The sequence below is a fragment of the Struthio camelus genome, chromosome W, assembly GCF_040807025.1.
Source record: "Struthio camelus isolate bStrCam1 chromosome W, bStrCam1.hap1, whole genome shotgun sequence".
NCBI lineage: Eukaryota > Metazoa > Chordata > Aves > Struthioniformes > Struthionidae > Struthio > Struthio camelus.
In genome coordinates, this window is record NC_090981.1 from 49183283 (window position 1) to 49196055 (window position 12773).

The following is a 12773-nucleotide window of genomic DNA, read 5'->3' on the forward strand; positions in this document are numbered from 1 at the left end:
AGAAGAAAATGTTTCTATCTTTTTCCCGCAACGAAGCACGAGATAAGAAACTACTGTTTAGAATAATAGGGATTCATATATGTGTCTTAGAGTAGCTTTATAAGCCTGTGAATGAATTTGCCTGAAACTGTAGATCTACTGAAAAGTAGATCTAATGTCAGACGCATGTTGCAGAACTATGTGACTGTGTTCGTAGTCTGTGTTGGTACATGGAAAGGCATTCCAACTATCTTATTTTAGTAATTGTAACCACACCAAAGACAACAAAAGCTTTCCTGAGATTGAAGTGCATGATGCTTTCGGAGTGGGTTCATTGTGAATATTCAGAAGGTCGTAGGTCTGAATTCCTCCGATGTCTTGCATTCTAGTTTTGCTGCAGAAGATGGGAAAGTGTGAATGAAAACTTTGCTAATAAGCTGAAGCTTACCACATGATTTACTGAGTATTTTGGCATTCGTTGGTCTGGAAGAAGATACATGAAGGCTCTGAAATTACAAAGAGGTAAAATTTGTCCACTTCTGTTCACCCCTGCAATCTCAGCTAGGGTTTTGGAGACTGCCGGTCACAGTACAGATGGCTCAGCTCCACAGCCCAGGAAAGGATGCTGTTCCCTTTCCTGCTAAGGTCTTTGGGCCCAGTGAAGGCAATACTCACGTAGAGCCCATATACTCTCCCTCTTGACCAGATCCCAGCTTTAAGGGTTCTGGATCTTGTTCCTGTGTGAAGTCGAAGATCAGAAGAACCTTCTCAAAAATGGAAGATATTTTTCCACATGAAGTAAAAATAAATCAAAATACTGTGTGTCATCCCATGTGTCTAATGATAGGTAAGTGTCATATTGTATTAATGCTGGTAAAGAGATCTGCTTAAACAATATCACAAAGCACTCATTGCAAGGGAAGAGGGTTAAGGCTGCCCCACAACTTCAACATGTCATTCTCTGAATTTCCAGACTTATTCGTACAACAGCAGTCTGAAAGCAAACCAAGCTAAATAACTTGCTTAACATCAGATAGAAAACTCATGGTGTAAGCTGGAAATGAGACCAAATCAGATCATTTGCTCCGGTCACCAGGCACAGGCACATCTCCTTGTGAGGAGAGGAAGGAGTTACTGGGCTTCCATGCCATGGCTTGGGCTGTCTCTTTGCCTCGTCAGTGAGTGTCCTGAAGACAGAGATCTAGTGCTTTATTCAGTGTTTCTTATTCAGCATACCATTGATTACAGTAACATACCAGGTTGGCTAGATACTGTTTCTGATTCAAGCACTGAAATACTCTTACTGGGATCCTTGTAGACTTATCTAAAGCAGAATATGTTTAACCCGCCTTGCTGCAAACACAGGCACTTCCCTACAAAATTTATAGAAAGTCATTCAGGATAAAATTAATTCATCCAGGTCATTGAATTGTAGTATGCTTACTTTCTGATCTTGTTACAGTTAGAAAAAACACATTAATATTTTTAAGCTCTAATAATTTTTAGATAATATGAATTAGATAAGGGGATTTGTAACAAAATGTCATAGTAAATAGCATAGCTTTCTTTGCATTTCAAGAACAAGCACCAAAATTACAACTGCAGTGCCAAAACACATTGGACAATGGACAGAGCTCAGTTTTCATTCGGTCCAGGTAGTAGAAACTGTGATAAAGGAGCTAGGAAGTCTACCGAAAAAAGAGGTTGTGGTGGTCACGCCCTCCTCTTTGCCGGCACTGAACTCAGCAAAAAGCGAACAGAGCTGGCTAAGAATGAGTTGATTCAGCATGCTCTGCTGAAAAGGCTCTTAAGCTGTTCCAGACAAAACTATGAGGAAGGATGACAGTGACAACACTATCTATCCTTCAGGCTGAGTTCCCCTCCCACCCCAGGCTTTGGACTACAGCCAAAATGAATCATCCCTACTTTAAAATATACTAGGAAGTCCATATCTGGCGCAGATTGTTCCTTAGTTCTATGTAATCATCCTCCATGGCTGCACGCTCTGTAGAAAGTTGCAAATACGGTTTCTGTTGCAGCGCAGAATAACATGTGGTTGAATTTCAGGTAAAAAGACTGGATCTCATTTGCTATTACATTCATTTGCTTTAACTTGGTGATACCAAGTTAAAAACAGGAGAAGGTCAAAGCCATTGAGAACTGGTTGTGACCAAAACGCTTGCTTCAGAGAATTTTGCTCTGCACTGCTTGACCTACAAAGATATTCCCTTTCCCCTATACTATTGCTCCAGGCTTTTTCTTTGGCCTTGTCTATGTGCAGAAGCTGTACTGATTTAACTAAATCACTTTCTAAAGGAACATATGTAAACCAGAGCAATCCCTTGTATGAACACTCAGAGCACTCCCGAGTAATTCCAAGAGGCATGGCCTTGCATTTAATATCAGCAAAATCTCTCATTTAGTATTTTTCATTAATAGATCTTAAAACACTTTGTAAAGTAGGTCACTGCCATTTACTCTGTCTTGCAGAAGGGGAACAGATGAAATGATTTGACTATTGCGGGCAAATAGAAATCAGGGAATAAAAACCTGGGTCTATCCAATCCAGCGTTTTAGCCACAAAGCCACACACATGGGGTTTCAAAATTTCCCTGCCATGACTGGGCTTTGAGGATCACACTTCTGCTAACCTTGTAATGACGTACCATTGATTTCACAGTAGTCACAATTGACTTTAAAATATTGCAAAATAATAGGCCTTATTTAATGTACTTTAAAGTATTTTTAATACATTGATAGTTCCTAACAGAGCCTCCATCTCTTTGAACTTACTTCCAAGGCATAAAAATATTGAAAGCATCTGTAAAATGTCTAGAACCTCTCCTCCTCCATCAAAATGAAGCCACAAAAAGTTTGCCCCAAAGATATGTTCAGCTGATTAAAAAAACCTAACAGCCAAAAGCCAGTGCTATAGCAGTAAACAAATCAGTCAAAGTATGAGCATGCAGCAAATTTAACAAGGAGCAAGAAGCAATAAAAGTGGTTGTATTGAAACCACCCCATTTTCCATCCAGCCTTCAGGATTCAGAGATAAGCTTAGTTTACTTTTTCAGTGGGGCAGTCCTAACACTGAGCTGACAGCTAGTGGCTGCTAACATGTATTTTTTGTGTTAAACTTTCTTCCTCTATCACTGGAAGAGGATACCAAGGGATGTAGTGGAATCTCCATCCTTGGAGGTTTCCAAGGCTCAGCTAGACAGCACCACAACTGACCTGGTTTAATGCTGGCAATAGTCCTGCTTTGAGCAGGAGGTTGGACTAGATAACCTCAAGAAATCCCTTTTTGAACTTCATTTCTACAAGACCTGTGGTTTTAAACTTGGTGTGAATGCAATGGATCTTACACTGGCTTATAGTATCTAAGAAAGCATGAGAGTGGATAAGTTGTTGCAGAATTGGCCAACTTAGTAAAATTCTTGATCTCAGAAGCAGAAACATGGGATTTATAATGGTATGCCATCTATTATGGTAAGAGAGGAAATCATCTGTTTTGTATATTAGTTAACTGTCATATTATATACAAGGAGATGCCAAAACACTTTACAAATAGGTCGCAGTCATTAACCCAATTTTACCAATGGACAAGAAGGTGAGTTCCTGTTACAAATGACACTTAACCCTTTTCTAGACTTGATGTAGTTCTTCTCTCCCTTGGCAAGAAAAGGGGGGAAACTGCAGATCAGCACAGGCATTGTGATATGTATCCCTTTCTTTGTCCTACCTTTTTGCTTAGTATTGCTGAAGGCTAACTTTCAAGAAGGATGATGTGACAGGAAAGATACTGCGGTCTCATTTTATTGTTAATCGTTAATCCCTTACTAGACCTGGGAAGGCACTTATGTTTGTTGTCACAGGGAAGAAGTGAAAGCAAGAAAAGTACAAATATCCACGTTATATGCTATATTGGGCATAGTTAATACGTAGCCACCACTTTTCTAAAGTAATATACATTATAAATTACTGCTAATTCAAGCCAGGCAGAAACTATTAAGGGAACCGTTATTTACCCATAAGGATAATCACAGCTAAAACAGTGTTTGCAATGTAGTTACTTGGCTAAATTTTTGGGGGGTAAAGAAGCCCTTGAAGAGTTCTGATACTGTCCAAATGTTCTGTTCTGCTGTTTTCTGAATTTGTGTTTCCTATGCATTTTAAGTTACTTATAGTGTATAAATTGATCACACAGGCAACAGTCAGACTTGAAATGATTTGAACAAAATGCTTGTGTTGATTTCAACTGAAATTTTTGCTTACGCTTTTAACTTGAAGTGTTAAATAAATTTTTCTAATTTGAAAGAAAGTCAGACTTTGAAATGAAGAAGTCGTTCCACAGAGATAATTCCTCTGCTCAAGTCTGTTACTAGGCACATCCACAAGATTCTGGAGAGCTCTTATTGAAAAGTGAAATCTTGGCTCCATTTAGGTTATTGGGCGTTTATGCTCTGCCTGCAGTTGTAAACTGGGTAAACTTTTTTTTTTAAGCAAAGGGGGTGCTCAAGTTCAAGGTCTTTCTTTGGGGACACCTTAAATATATTTGGTTTCAAACTTTTCCATATATCTCTGTACAACTGCAAATAATCTTTGTATGTTGCTCAGTTTTCCCAGAGCAGGCAGTCAGCATGATGAACAGTTCCTGGAGTGAAAATAAAGCAGAATCAGGATCGACATTTATTAAAGCTATCAAAGTTGTTTTGCTCAGAGTGAAAGTTAATGGTATTTGTTCAGTGTTTCATGATAAGCTCATTCACAGAACAGTCAGTTACCAGAAAAAATATGTATACATCAATAGAAAGTCACAAGGAGACAGTATCAACACTAGCATAATCGAATTCTTCTTGTTGAAGTTGGATTTGTCATGGTTATTTTACAACTTTAGAAATCATCACTTTAGATATGGAAAAGCAGCAAGATGCTAAAAAGAGGTGGTGCTGGAAAAGGAAATGATGTATATAGCAATAAATGCAGAGTAGGCATTTTTCAAGACTGTAAATCAAGGGTCCTGCTGTTTTTTGTTGCTACATAAATAGTATCAAATCCTTTTATGCAACTGCACATAGTATTATCAAATGAAGACCAGCTGCCAAACTAACAACTCATGTAAATGACCTGATGCAAAACATCAAGAAAACTGGACGTCCAATAAAATTAAGTGAAATACCAAGTTCAATAACCATATTTTTGCTGGAAATTCTGAAAGATACTTTAAAGCATTTTGATAAGGAAAAAGGATGAGTAGGCTTTGTGACACTAATATATATTTAAAGAAGAATACCATACAAGAAATGAAGATATGCATGAGAAAGACCTTTCTGCAAATAAATATTTGCAGAAATAGCCCATGGATTTCTAATTGTTCACATTTAACATTTCCTAAAGTGTAGGAGTATGAAGAAAGCTCTTTTGTTGCTTAATTTCAAATTAAAGAAAACTATATTTCTTATTAGTTTCTTTTACTTTATTTTTCTTAATATACAGTGATTTTTTTTTCACCTCATGAAAACAAGAAAGTTTTGGAAGCATAAACCTCCAAACACTGGCACTGGAGAGTGCATATATTCTCCTTTTATAGCCTTCTGAATCACAGGCTGTGTTACACTCAAATCCTTTGCTCTAATCAAAGTTCCCTCTGCATCCCAACTGGATTCCCATTGCACAGGACCAATCTGCTGGGAGCAGATCTGTTCAAGATATTACCGAGCTTCTGAGCCCAGCAACTTGGTCTCAACATCCCAAAGACTGCCATCCGCCTATTTGTGCCTGTTCAGTTTCTTACATGGCTCCTCTAAACCAGAATTGCGAAATGACCCTGCTTAAAAACCAAATAAACTCTGCCAAGAGTCCTGACTCCCAAGCAGACATGCCTGGCTTAGGCTGGCGACTCAGGAGCTGCTGGCAGCGCGCAGAAGGCCAAGCTGCTCACGGATCAGCTGCCAGAGCACCACAGATTACAGCATGGCATTTGCCCTCAAACTCTGCTGTAAAGTGGGCTGGTTCAGCAGCTTGTTTGTGTACATCACAGCCATCCTTGCAATTGGGAAGTGGGCAAACAGCAGTCAGTAGGGACATAGTCAGCTATCCTGAGCTAGGCCTTTCCCCTGGTGAATCAGAACTTTTTTAATGGTCACCTTTTTTGTTTGTTTGTTTGTTTGTTATTTTTTGAGTCGGATCATAAGCACAGTAAGTTTAAAGAGCACCAGTAGCTACTGGCATGACTGAGGAGATGATAATTTCTAGCCCAGGGGGCAGGAACCAGAGATTGTGGCTGATACCTCTAAAACCACACCATGTTTTGACAGTGTCCTGATGTGCAACCAGAGCCCCACTCTAATACATCAATGGAATTTGGTCCACTTATTTCAAATATACGTATTCAGTCACTGTTATCTACAGGGAGATAAGACCAGCTGTCCCTACACTGATAGTGTTACCTTCTGTCAGATGGGCTTAGCAGCAGCCTTAGGCCCTGCAAGCATTTGGATCCTTCTTAGTAGTTATTATTCCTAACAAAAGCCTCAATAGAGACAGCAGCATCCGCGTGCAAAGGATGGCAACTGCGGAAGTCCCTGGCAGGACCAAGTCCCAGCAGAGTCCAGTACCGAAGTCACTGAGAGGAAGCCTGGGAGACCTGGCATTTTTCTGGAGCTCTGCATAGACTTACTCCCCTTGCATTGACACACTCTTGCAGAAGGGGACTATCTCCCCCACGTGCTGATACCCTGCTCTCTCCACTGTGCAGTGCTGATCTTAAATGGTGCCTTGAGGCTAGGGGTGGTCAGCTGGTGGCTCACAAAGTTTAGCGCCATCCACCTGGCCAGCAGCTCCAGTGTGGCTGCCATGCTTGGGAGTTTCGATCGGCAGGGTCTGAAGGTAACTAATAGCAGGGCTGTACTGGCAGGGAGCGTGTTAGACTGTCATATTCCTTCCCTATGGAGCTAGATGAGCCAGCACAGGCTGGTGAGAGGGCCAGACACAGCCTGTCTGACCTCGCAACAGAACAGTGGGACCCTAAGAAGTCACCTTCATTTCTGTTTGAACAACTTCCAAACCTCCTTGCTACTATACCTTGCTACTATAACCAATAAACAGCATTAAGCAACAGAGAATCTACTTAGACTTTATGACCTTTGTTTAAACAAGTTGCATAAGAACTACATGTACAGTGTTTCAATAATCACTTCAGTGGCAGACCCTTCCAAATCAGAAGTGTCTTTTCTTCGCTGCCCTCTGAACTATTTAAAAAAGGCTATGTCTATGTGCATTTAAATGTAGTTCAAAATCTTATTGACTTGAAGGCAAAATGAAGAAAAGTTAGTTTAGCTGAGATTAAGACATCAAAGACCTTGCAGAAGGCAATACAAATAACTGTCACCACAGCACTGTTCATACTTGTGACTTATAATGCTGCAGTCGGTAAATAAAAAGAAAAACAATTTAGTTTAATGTCTGCAGACAAACATATCACCTTATTTGCATGCTTCGGAGAGACAGGAAATCCTCTGGCTATTGTAGCTACAGGAAAATAAGGGCCAATACAAACTCACCATGGAGGGCAGGCAAAAAATGGACAGGTCCTTGTTATAAACATATTGGAGTGTTATAAACCTATCCTTCTCTTGACTTTCAATTCAAAGATATGGCCCCAGTCACGTAACTCCATGTTCATCAACTCAGCTATCCTATCTGCCTCCGGTCAGGTGGTGAAGCCCCAGGAATCTCATGTACTTGGTGGGAAAAAGGTTGAGAAGTTTGAAGTAGCATCAAGATTTATCCATTATGCCTCCTATAAAATTCTTGCAATTAATAAAGAAGGTTGTCAGAGACAAGTGTTAGTTTCATAACGTTATCTATCTAACTCAATGGTAATGTTACTAAAACCTATTTTATAGCAACCCCTCTCCTCCCTAGTTTTCTAGCAATGTTTAGAAGGAAATGTAAACTAATAGCAACAACTGTCGCCAAGACAGAGTCATTTGTGAGTTGCTTCAGTGTTGTGAAACTGGTGTTGTGAAACCAGCAATTGAAAGAAACCTATCCTAACAAACAAAAAGGGGGATTTGTGCTACTAACTTGAGAAAGAAAACTCAGACACTTTAGAAATAAATAAGGCACTGGGATGTTTAAACTTATTTCTGTAATTATTACCAGCCACATACTGATTTAAAATCTTAATACTACACAAAACTGCCAGCAATGAAATTTGGCAGGGAATTAACAGCTGAGAAAGACAGAGAAGGTGAATCACGATCATACAAATACAGTGCTGCAATCACAATATACAGACAGAATATAATGCAGAATAACTATGCAAAAATTAATTATTCTTTCTGTTACAATGCATTCACTTATTTTAATAGCCTATTGCATAAGAACATTTCTACCAAAGCCATTTTAGAGGTCAAAATTCAAAGATCTGGAAAGGAATATATGTTAGAGTCCCTTAGACTAATAAATATCTTGTGTGAAGGAAACGCACCTTCTATGGAACTGCTTTAAGCAAGGATTAAATTGATTTAAAGGTATGTACACTCAGGGTTTACACTACTTACAACTAAGCCAACTTTTAAATCTACTTAGATCTATATGATCTATAAAAGCACCTGTCAGCTGGGTGCGGTCTCTCTTCCATGAATATGAAATGAAGGCAAAAATACATTAAAAACATGTCAGACTATGGCTAAATATGATAGACATTACTATATCTAAGAAATGACCAAAGGGTAAGAAATGACCAAAGGGGTTGATAATATACTCTTTACTAATACGAATCATTCAAGACTGCATAACTAGAAAAATCAAGTTCAAGACATGTCTCTTGTATCATATCCTTCTAAAAGAAAAAGATAGATTATTTATACTAAATGGAACTTTTCTTACTTTTATCATTTAAAGTCTTTGCAATTTTTAATGACCTATTCAGGAAGTATAAAGAGAAATGCATTCTAATGCTTGTTATAAAAAGAACAGGAAAAAACTAATTTGAAAACATTCCACTCATGCCTTTGAATTACTATTTGTTTTCTTCTTTTATAGCTTTATACTCAGACAGCCAATTAAATAAACATTTAGACAAAAGTCCATTATGGCTGACCATGTCTGAAACTGGTGATGTGAAACTCTGAAATTCAGAGTGAAAGGTATTGATCATTTTGCACACAATAGGTTAATAGTTAGGATAATTTCCAGGTTGCTAGTTCAGCTCTGGCATTGATCATAACATTAATAAAAGAACTATCTGATTTCTAAATGTCTGTCTTCTTCCATTTCTTAAGGGCTACATACCCACATCTCTACTGTTATACAGCCGAGAGTCTGAGGAATGATCCTGAGAGGAGATCATCTTTCAAAGTGAGAGGTCAAGAGATTTCCAGGGCAGGAAAGAATTGCATCAGGAAGACTGTATTCACAAACTGGCACTACTATAGTTACTTAACCTGTGATGTGCTGCTTAGATAAGGGAGCTTGACAGTTGGTTCAGTCATGATAGTAACACAGTACTTTTAATAAACTCCGAAATAGCCTTGTCAAAAAGAGACTTAGAGCCTAATTTAAGCAGTTTATTTTCTGACAAATGAAGTATGGCTTTGTGGCATAGCAAGAAAAATTTCAGGCCTAATGCATTTCTCTTCTCACTGTACCAACTGCCTCTAGCACAAAATCGGGGTAATAATTATCTTTGTGTCTAGAAATGTAAAATAATCCAAAGGAAGTCTTCCGCTGCCCCTGAAATTCCATTTGAGGGAACTTAATGCACAAGAAAGCATTATGTTCAGGGAAAGGAATTTGCCGTTTATATAAGATCACAGTGTTCTTACAGTACCTCGCTGCTACACAGCATGTGGTGCCTTGTCCCAATTCTATTGTTAGATCATATTGGCTACAGCTCCACTCTTCTATAATGTACCAGATACTGTTAGGAGTGGAGGGACAGAATCAGGAAATAGCCATCTTAATTACAAAGTTTTGATTAAAATTTGCACTGGAATGGGTGCAAAAACATATTCCTAGGGCACTTACAAGACAGTGGAAGGTTAATTTAATCTAAATAAAAGTCTTTCTTGTATGGATGTGATTGTTCTAGGTGAAACGTGCTTTCCTGGACTGAATAAGAGAATACAAAATTTAGAACCTTCCTTCCTTTTGATAGGATGTATTTTGCAAAATACTGAAAATAGGTTATAAAAATTTTTACCATAGCTTTGTGTTAGAATGGGCTAAATTAGTTGTAGCTCGTCTATCCTCAAATTCCTCCTGATGTCCCATTATCTGGGGATCATTGGACGGATCATTGAACTGGCCCTGAAAGTTATCATATCACAGTTACTTAGGAAGTGCTTATCGCATAAGCACCTGTAGTGTTTAACACTACTCTGAAAAATCTTTAGGATTGTCTATGAATCAGTTGTTGGACTTAGAACCTCAGGTCTTGAAGGATTACAGAGCAGATATATGTGGATTTCTTTAACTTGATTTAAATGCAAAAAGCTCTCCAGTTAGCTGGAATTTTAATGTAGTGGGCTGTTTTATCTTACAGGAAACTCATCATTCTCAGCAGGTTCAGCCTGCTCTGCTGAAAGCACGGTTCAGAAGTTCAGATGCCACCACATATAGCATGCTCCTAGCAGGTATGAGCCAAGAGGAACAGAGTTGCTCTCATGGACTCTAACTTAGCTGATGTACATGCGTGATTAAACAACATGACTCCCTTAGTTGTGTTGGAGTAAAAACCTTTGCATTTGCATTTCAATATGTACACTGAAAAAATTATCTGGAAGCACATTTATGTATACCCATTACAAAGCTGCACTTAAATTTATATTCTAGTAGACTGGAGATGAGGACATGGGAAAGTTTGTTTCAAGATGTGCATGATGATAAACTTGTGTTGTTACAGATGCAAGGCTATAGCAAGGGCATAGTGCACAGTGACCAGGACATGATTGATCACAGAGAAGATGGCATAGCCCTATGAACCAGCGGCTTATACTGAGCTGTCAAATCACATGGCTATGCTGTGTTCTGCAGTTCATCTTATCCTGTCCTAGACAAGAACTTACCTTAGGGCCCTCCATGTCCAGAGTCACTCAGAACCCATCAATACTTGGAGAAAGGAAAAAACAGCATGGATAAAGGAGACTCTGAGGCAATAAAATACCAAGAGGGAAAAACAAAAAAATACCACTGGAGACAGAAAGCAGGCAGAGCAAAGGCCTGATTCTTATCTTTGATAAGAGAACACGCATTATTTCTGCATATTTTGAACTTACGGGCTCTAATCACAAACATAAGTTTACAAAATTCAGGGTGTTGTGAGCCCACACTTTGGAGAGCAAAACTGAATGGAATAAAAGAGAAATGTAACAAGGAAGACATAAACATGTAATGTATTCACACCTGTCGTGCATTTACTACTTTCCTTTGATTGATCAGAAGATACGCTTAAAACTCACATTTTCTCTTCCGGAATTCAGTAGAAAGATTGATCATGAGGAGTTATTCTATATGGTGGTAGGAACTCACAGAAAGACTTTTAAAAACGTAAACGCTGTCGGAAACTGTTATAAGAATGCCAGCAGTAAAAGCTGTTAGAAGTACAAAACAAGCTGTTAACAATCCTTACTATTAATTATAAGTGTTTTATTATGCAAGAAAACAACACCGTCTACTGAGGATGTCAGAACATCCGAGGCTTACATGTTTGTACTTTTCACCTAATTCCAGCTTCTTTGACAGGAATGGTCTACTTTCAAAGCTCTTTCTTACATTGAGAAATTTTACAGTCAATGCAATTCAGCCAGCAATTTTCCCTAATTGCAGTGACGGGCTGCGCAAGGGTTAGCTACACATTTGGGTTTCCGCAGACTAGTCCTCTTCATCCTTACATTAATTTAGAGGAAATGGATATTTTGAGAACTGTAGTAGTAATTCTTTATTAATAGAAATTAGTACTTACACTCTTTTTTAAGGATCTGCAAGCTAGCCAGCCCCACATGGAGACAGCTTTGTGTTTTTCTTCTCTGAGGATATTTGGGTACTGTAAAATATGAAACAGAGTTCACACTCATCCTGAGCTGTCAGAACTTAAATCAAGTGCCTCAAAAGCAACGGGATGAAATAATGCTACGTGATCAGTAACAGAAATGACATGTTGCTAAAATGTCACCATATGTTACTATTTTGTATACTTCAAAAAGCAGCATTCTAGCCTTTAGAGGATGAAAAAAAAGACATCTGTTTGGCTTTCAAAATGTCATTTTTAATTCCCCACCCATTAGAAAAATGAAAATTTCAAGTTAGTTCAGAAAGGCGTCATGTTTGCCTTTTAGTGAACAGTACTTTGTCAGACAAAAACTAGAAAAAGTTCTGACAACTGGAAGCTGTCAATGTGATGAACCAAACAGCCTGACATCTATTTCTATCTCTAACTTTTATGATCTGAGAAAAGATATCTTTGCAACTATGTGCATTTAAGACCACTGATTTCTGAAGTGCTCATTCTCTGCCAAATTCTAAGCAATGATGGATAGTATCAAAACAAAACAAAACAAAACTGCAAATCTCTAATTGCTTCAGATATATGGATTAAATGTCTCTTATTTTACTTGATGTTACAGATGAGGATGAACCATTTAGAGATCCACCCTTGGGACTGTGAGGGACCATGGCCTCCAACCAATGACTGGTTCTCTGACAAATACGAATCAATGCCACATCGCAAAAAAGAAATAAGGTGAAGGGTTCATCCAGAATCACCACAACTGAACTGATGGAGTGGT

At 38.6% G+C, this 12773-nt stretch overlaps 1 protein-coding gene across 2 annotated transcripts in view; it reads right to left on the bottom strand.

The window, feature by feature from the left end:
- LOC104146859 (mitogen-activated protein kinase kinase kinase 1) overlaps positions 1-12773 on the bottom strand; it is a 107813-nt gene that overhangs the window by 72955 nt on the left and 22085 nt on the right. The window contains exon 1 of one of the 2 annotated variants that reach the window (XM_009679109.2): positions 11951-12004. The exons of the other annotated variant lie outside the window; for it this stretch is intronic. Coding sequence (XP_009677404.2) covers positions 11951-11989 — 39 coding nt within the window. The 5' untranslated portion in view covers positions 11990-12004. Of the gene's footprint in view, positions 1-11950; positions 12005-12773 lie in introns of those variants that run through there. 2 annotated transcript variants of the gene reach the window in all.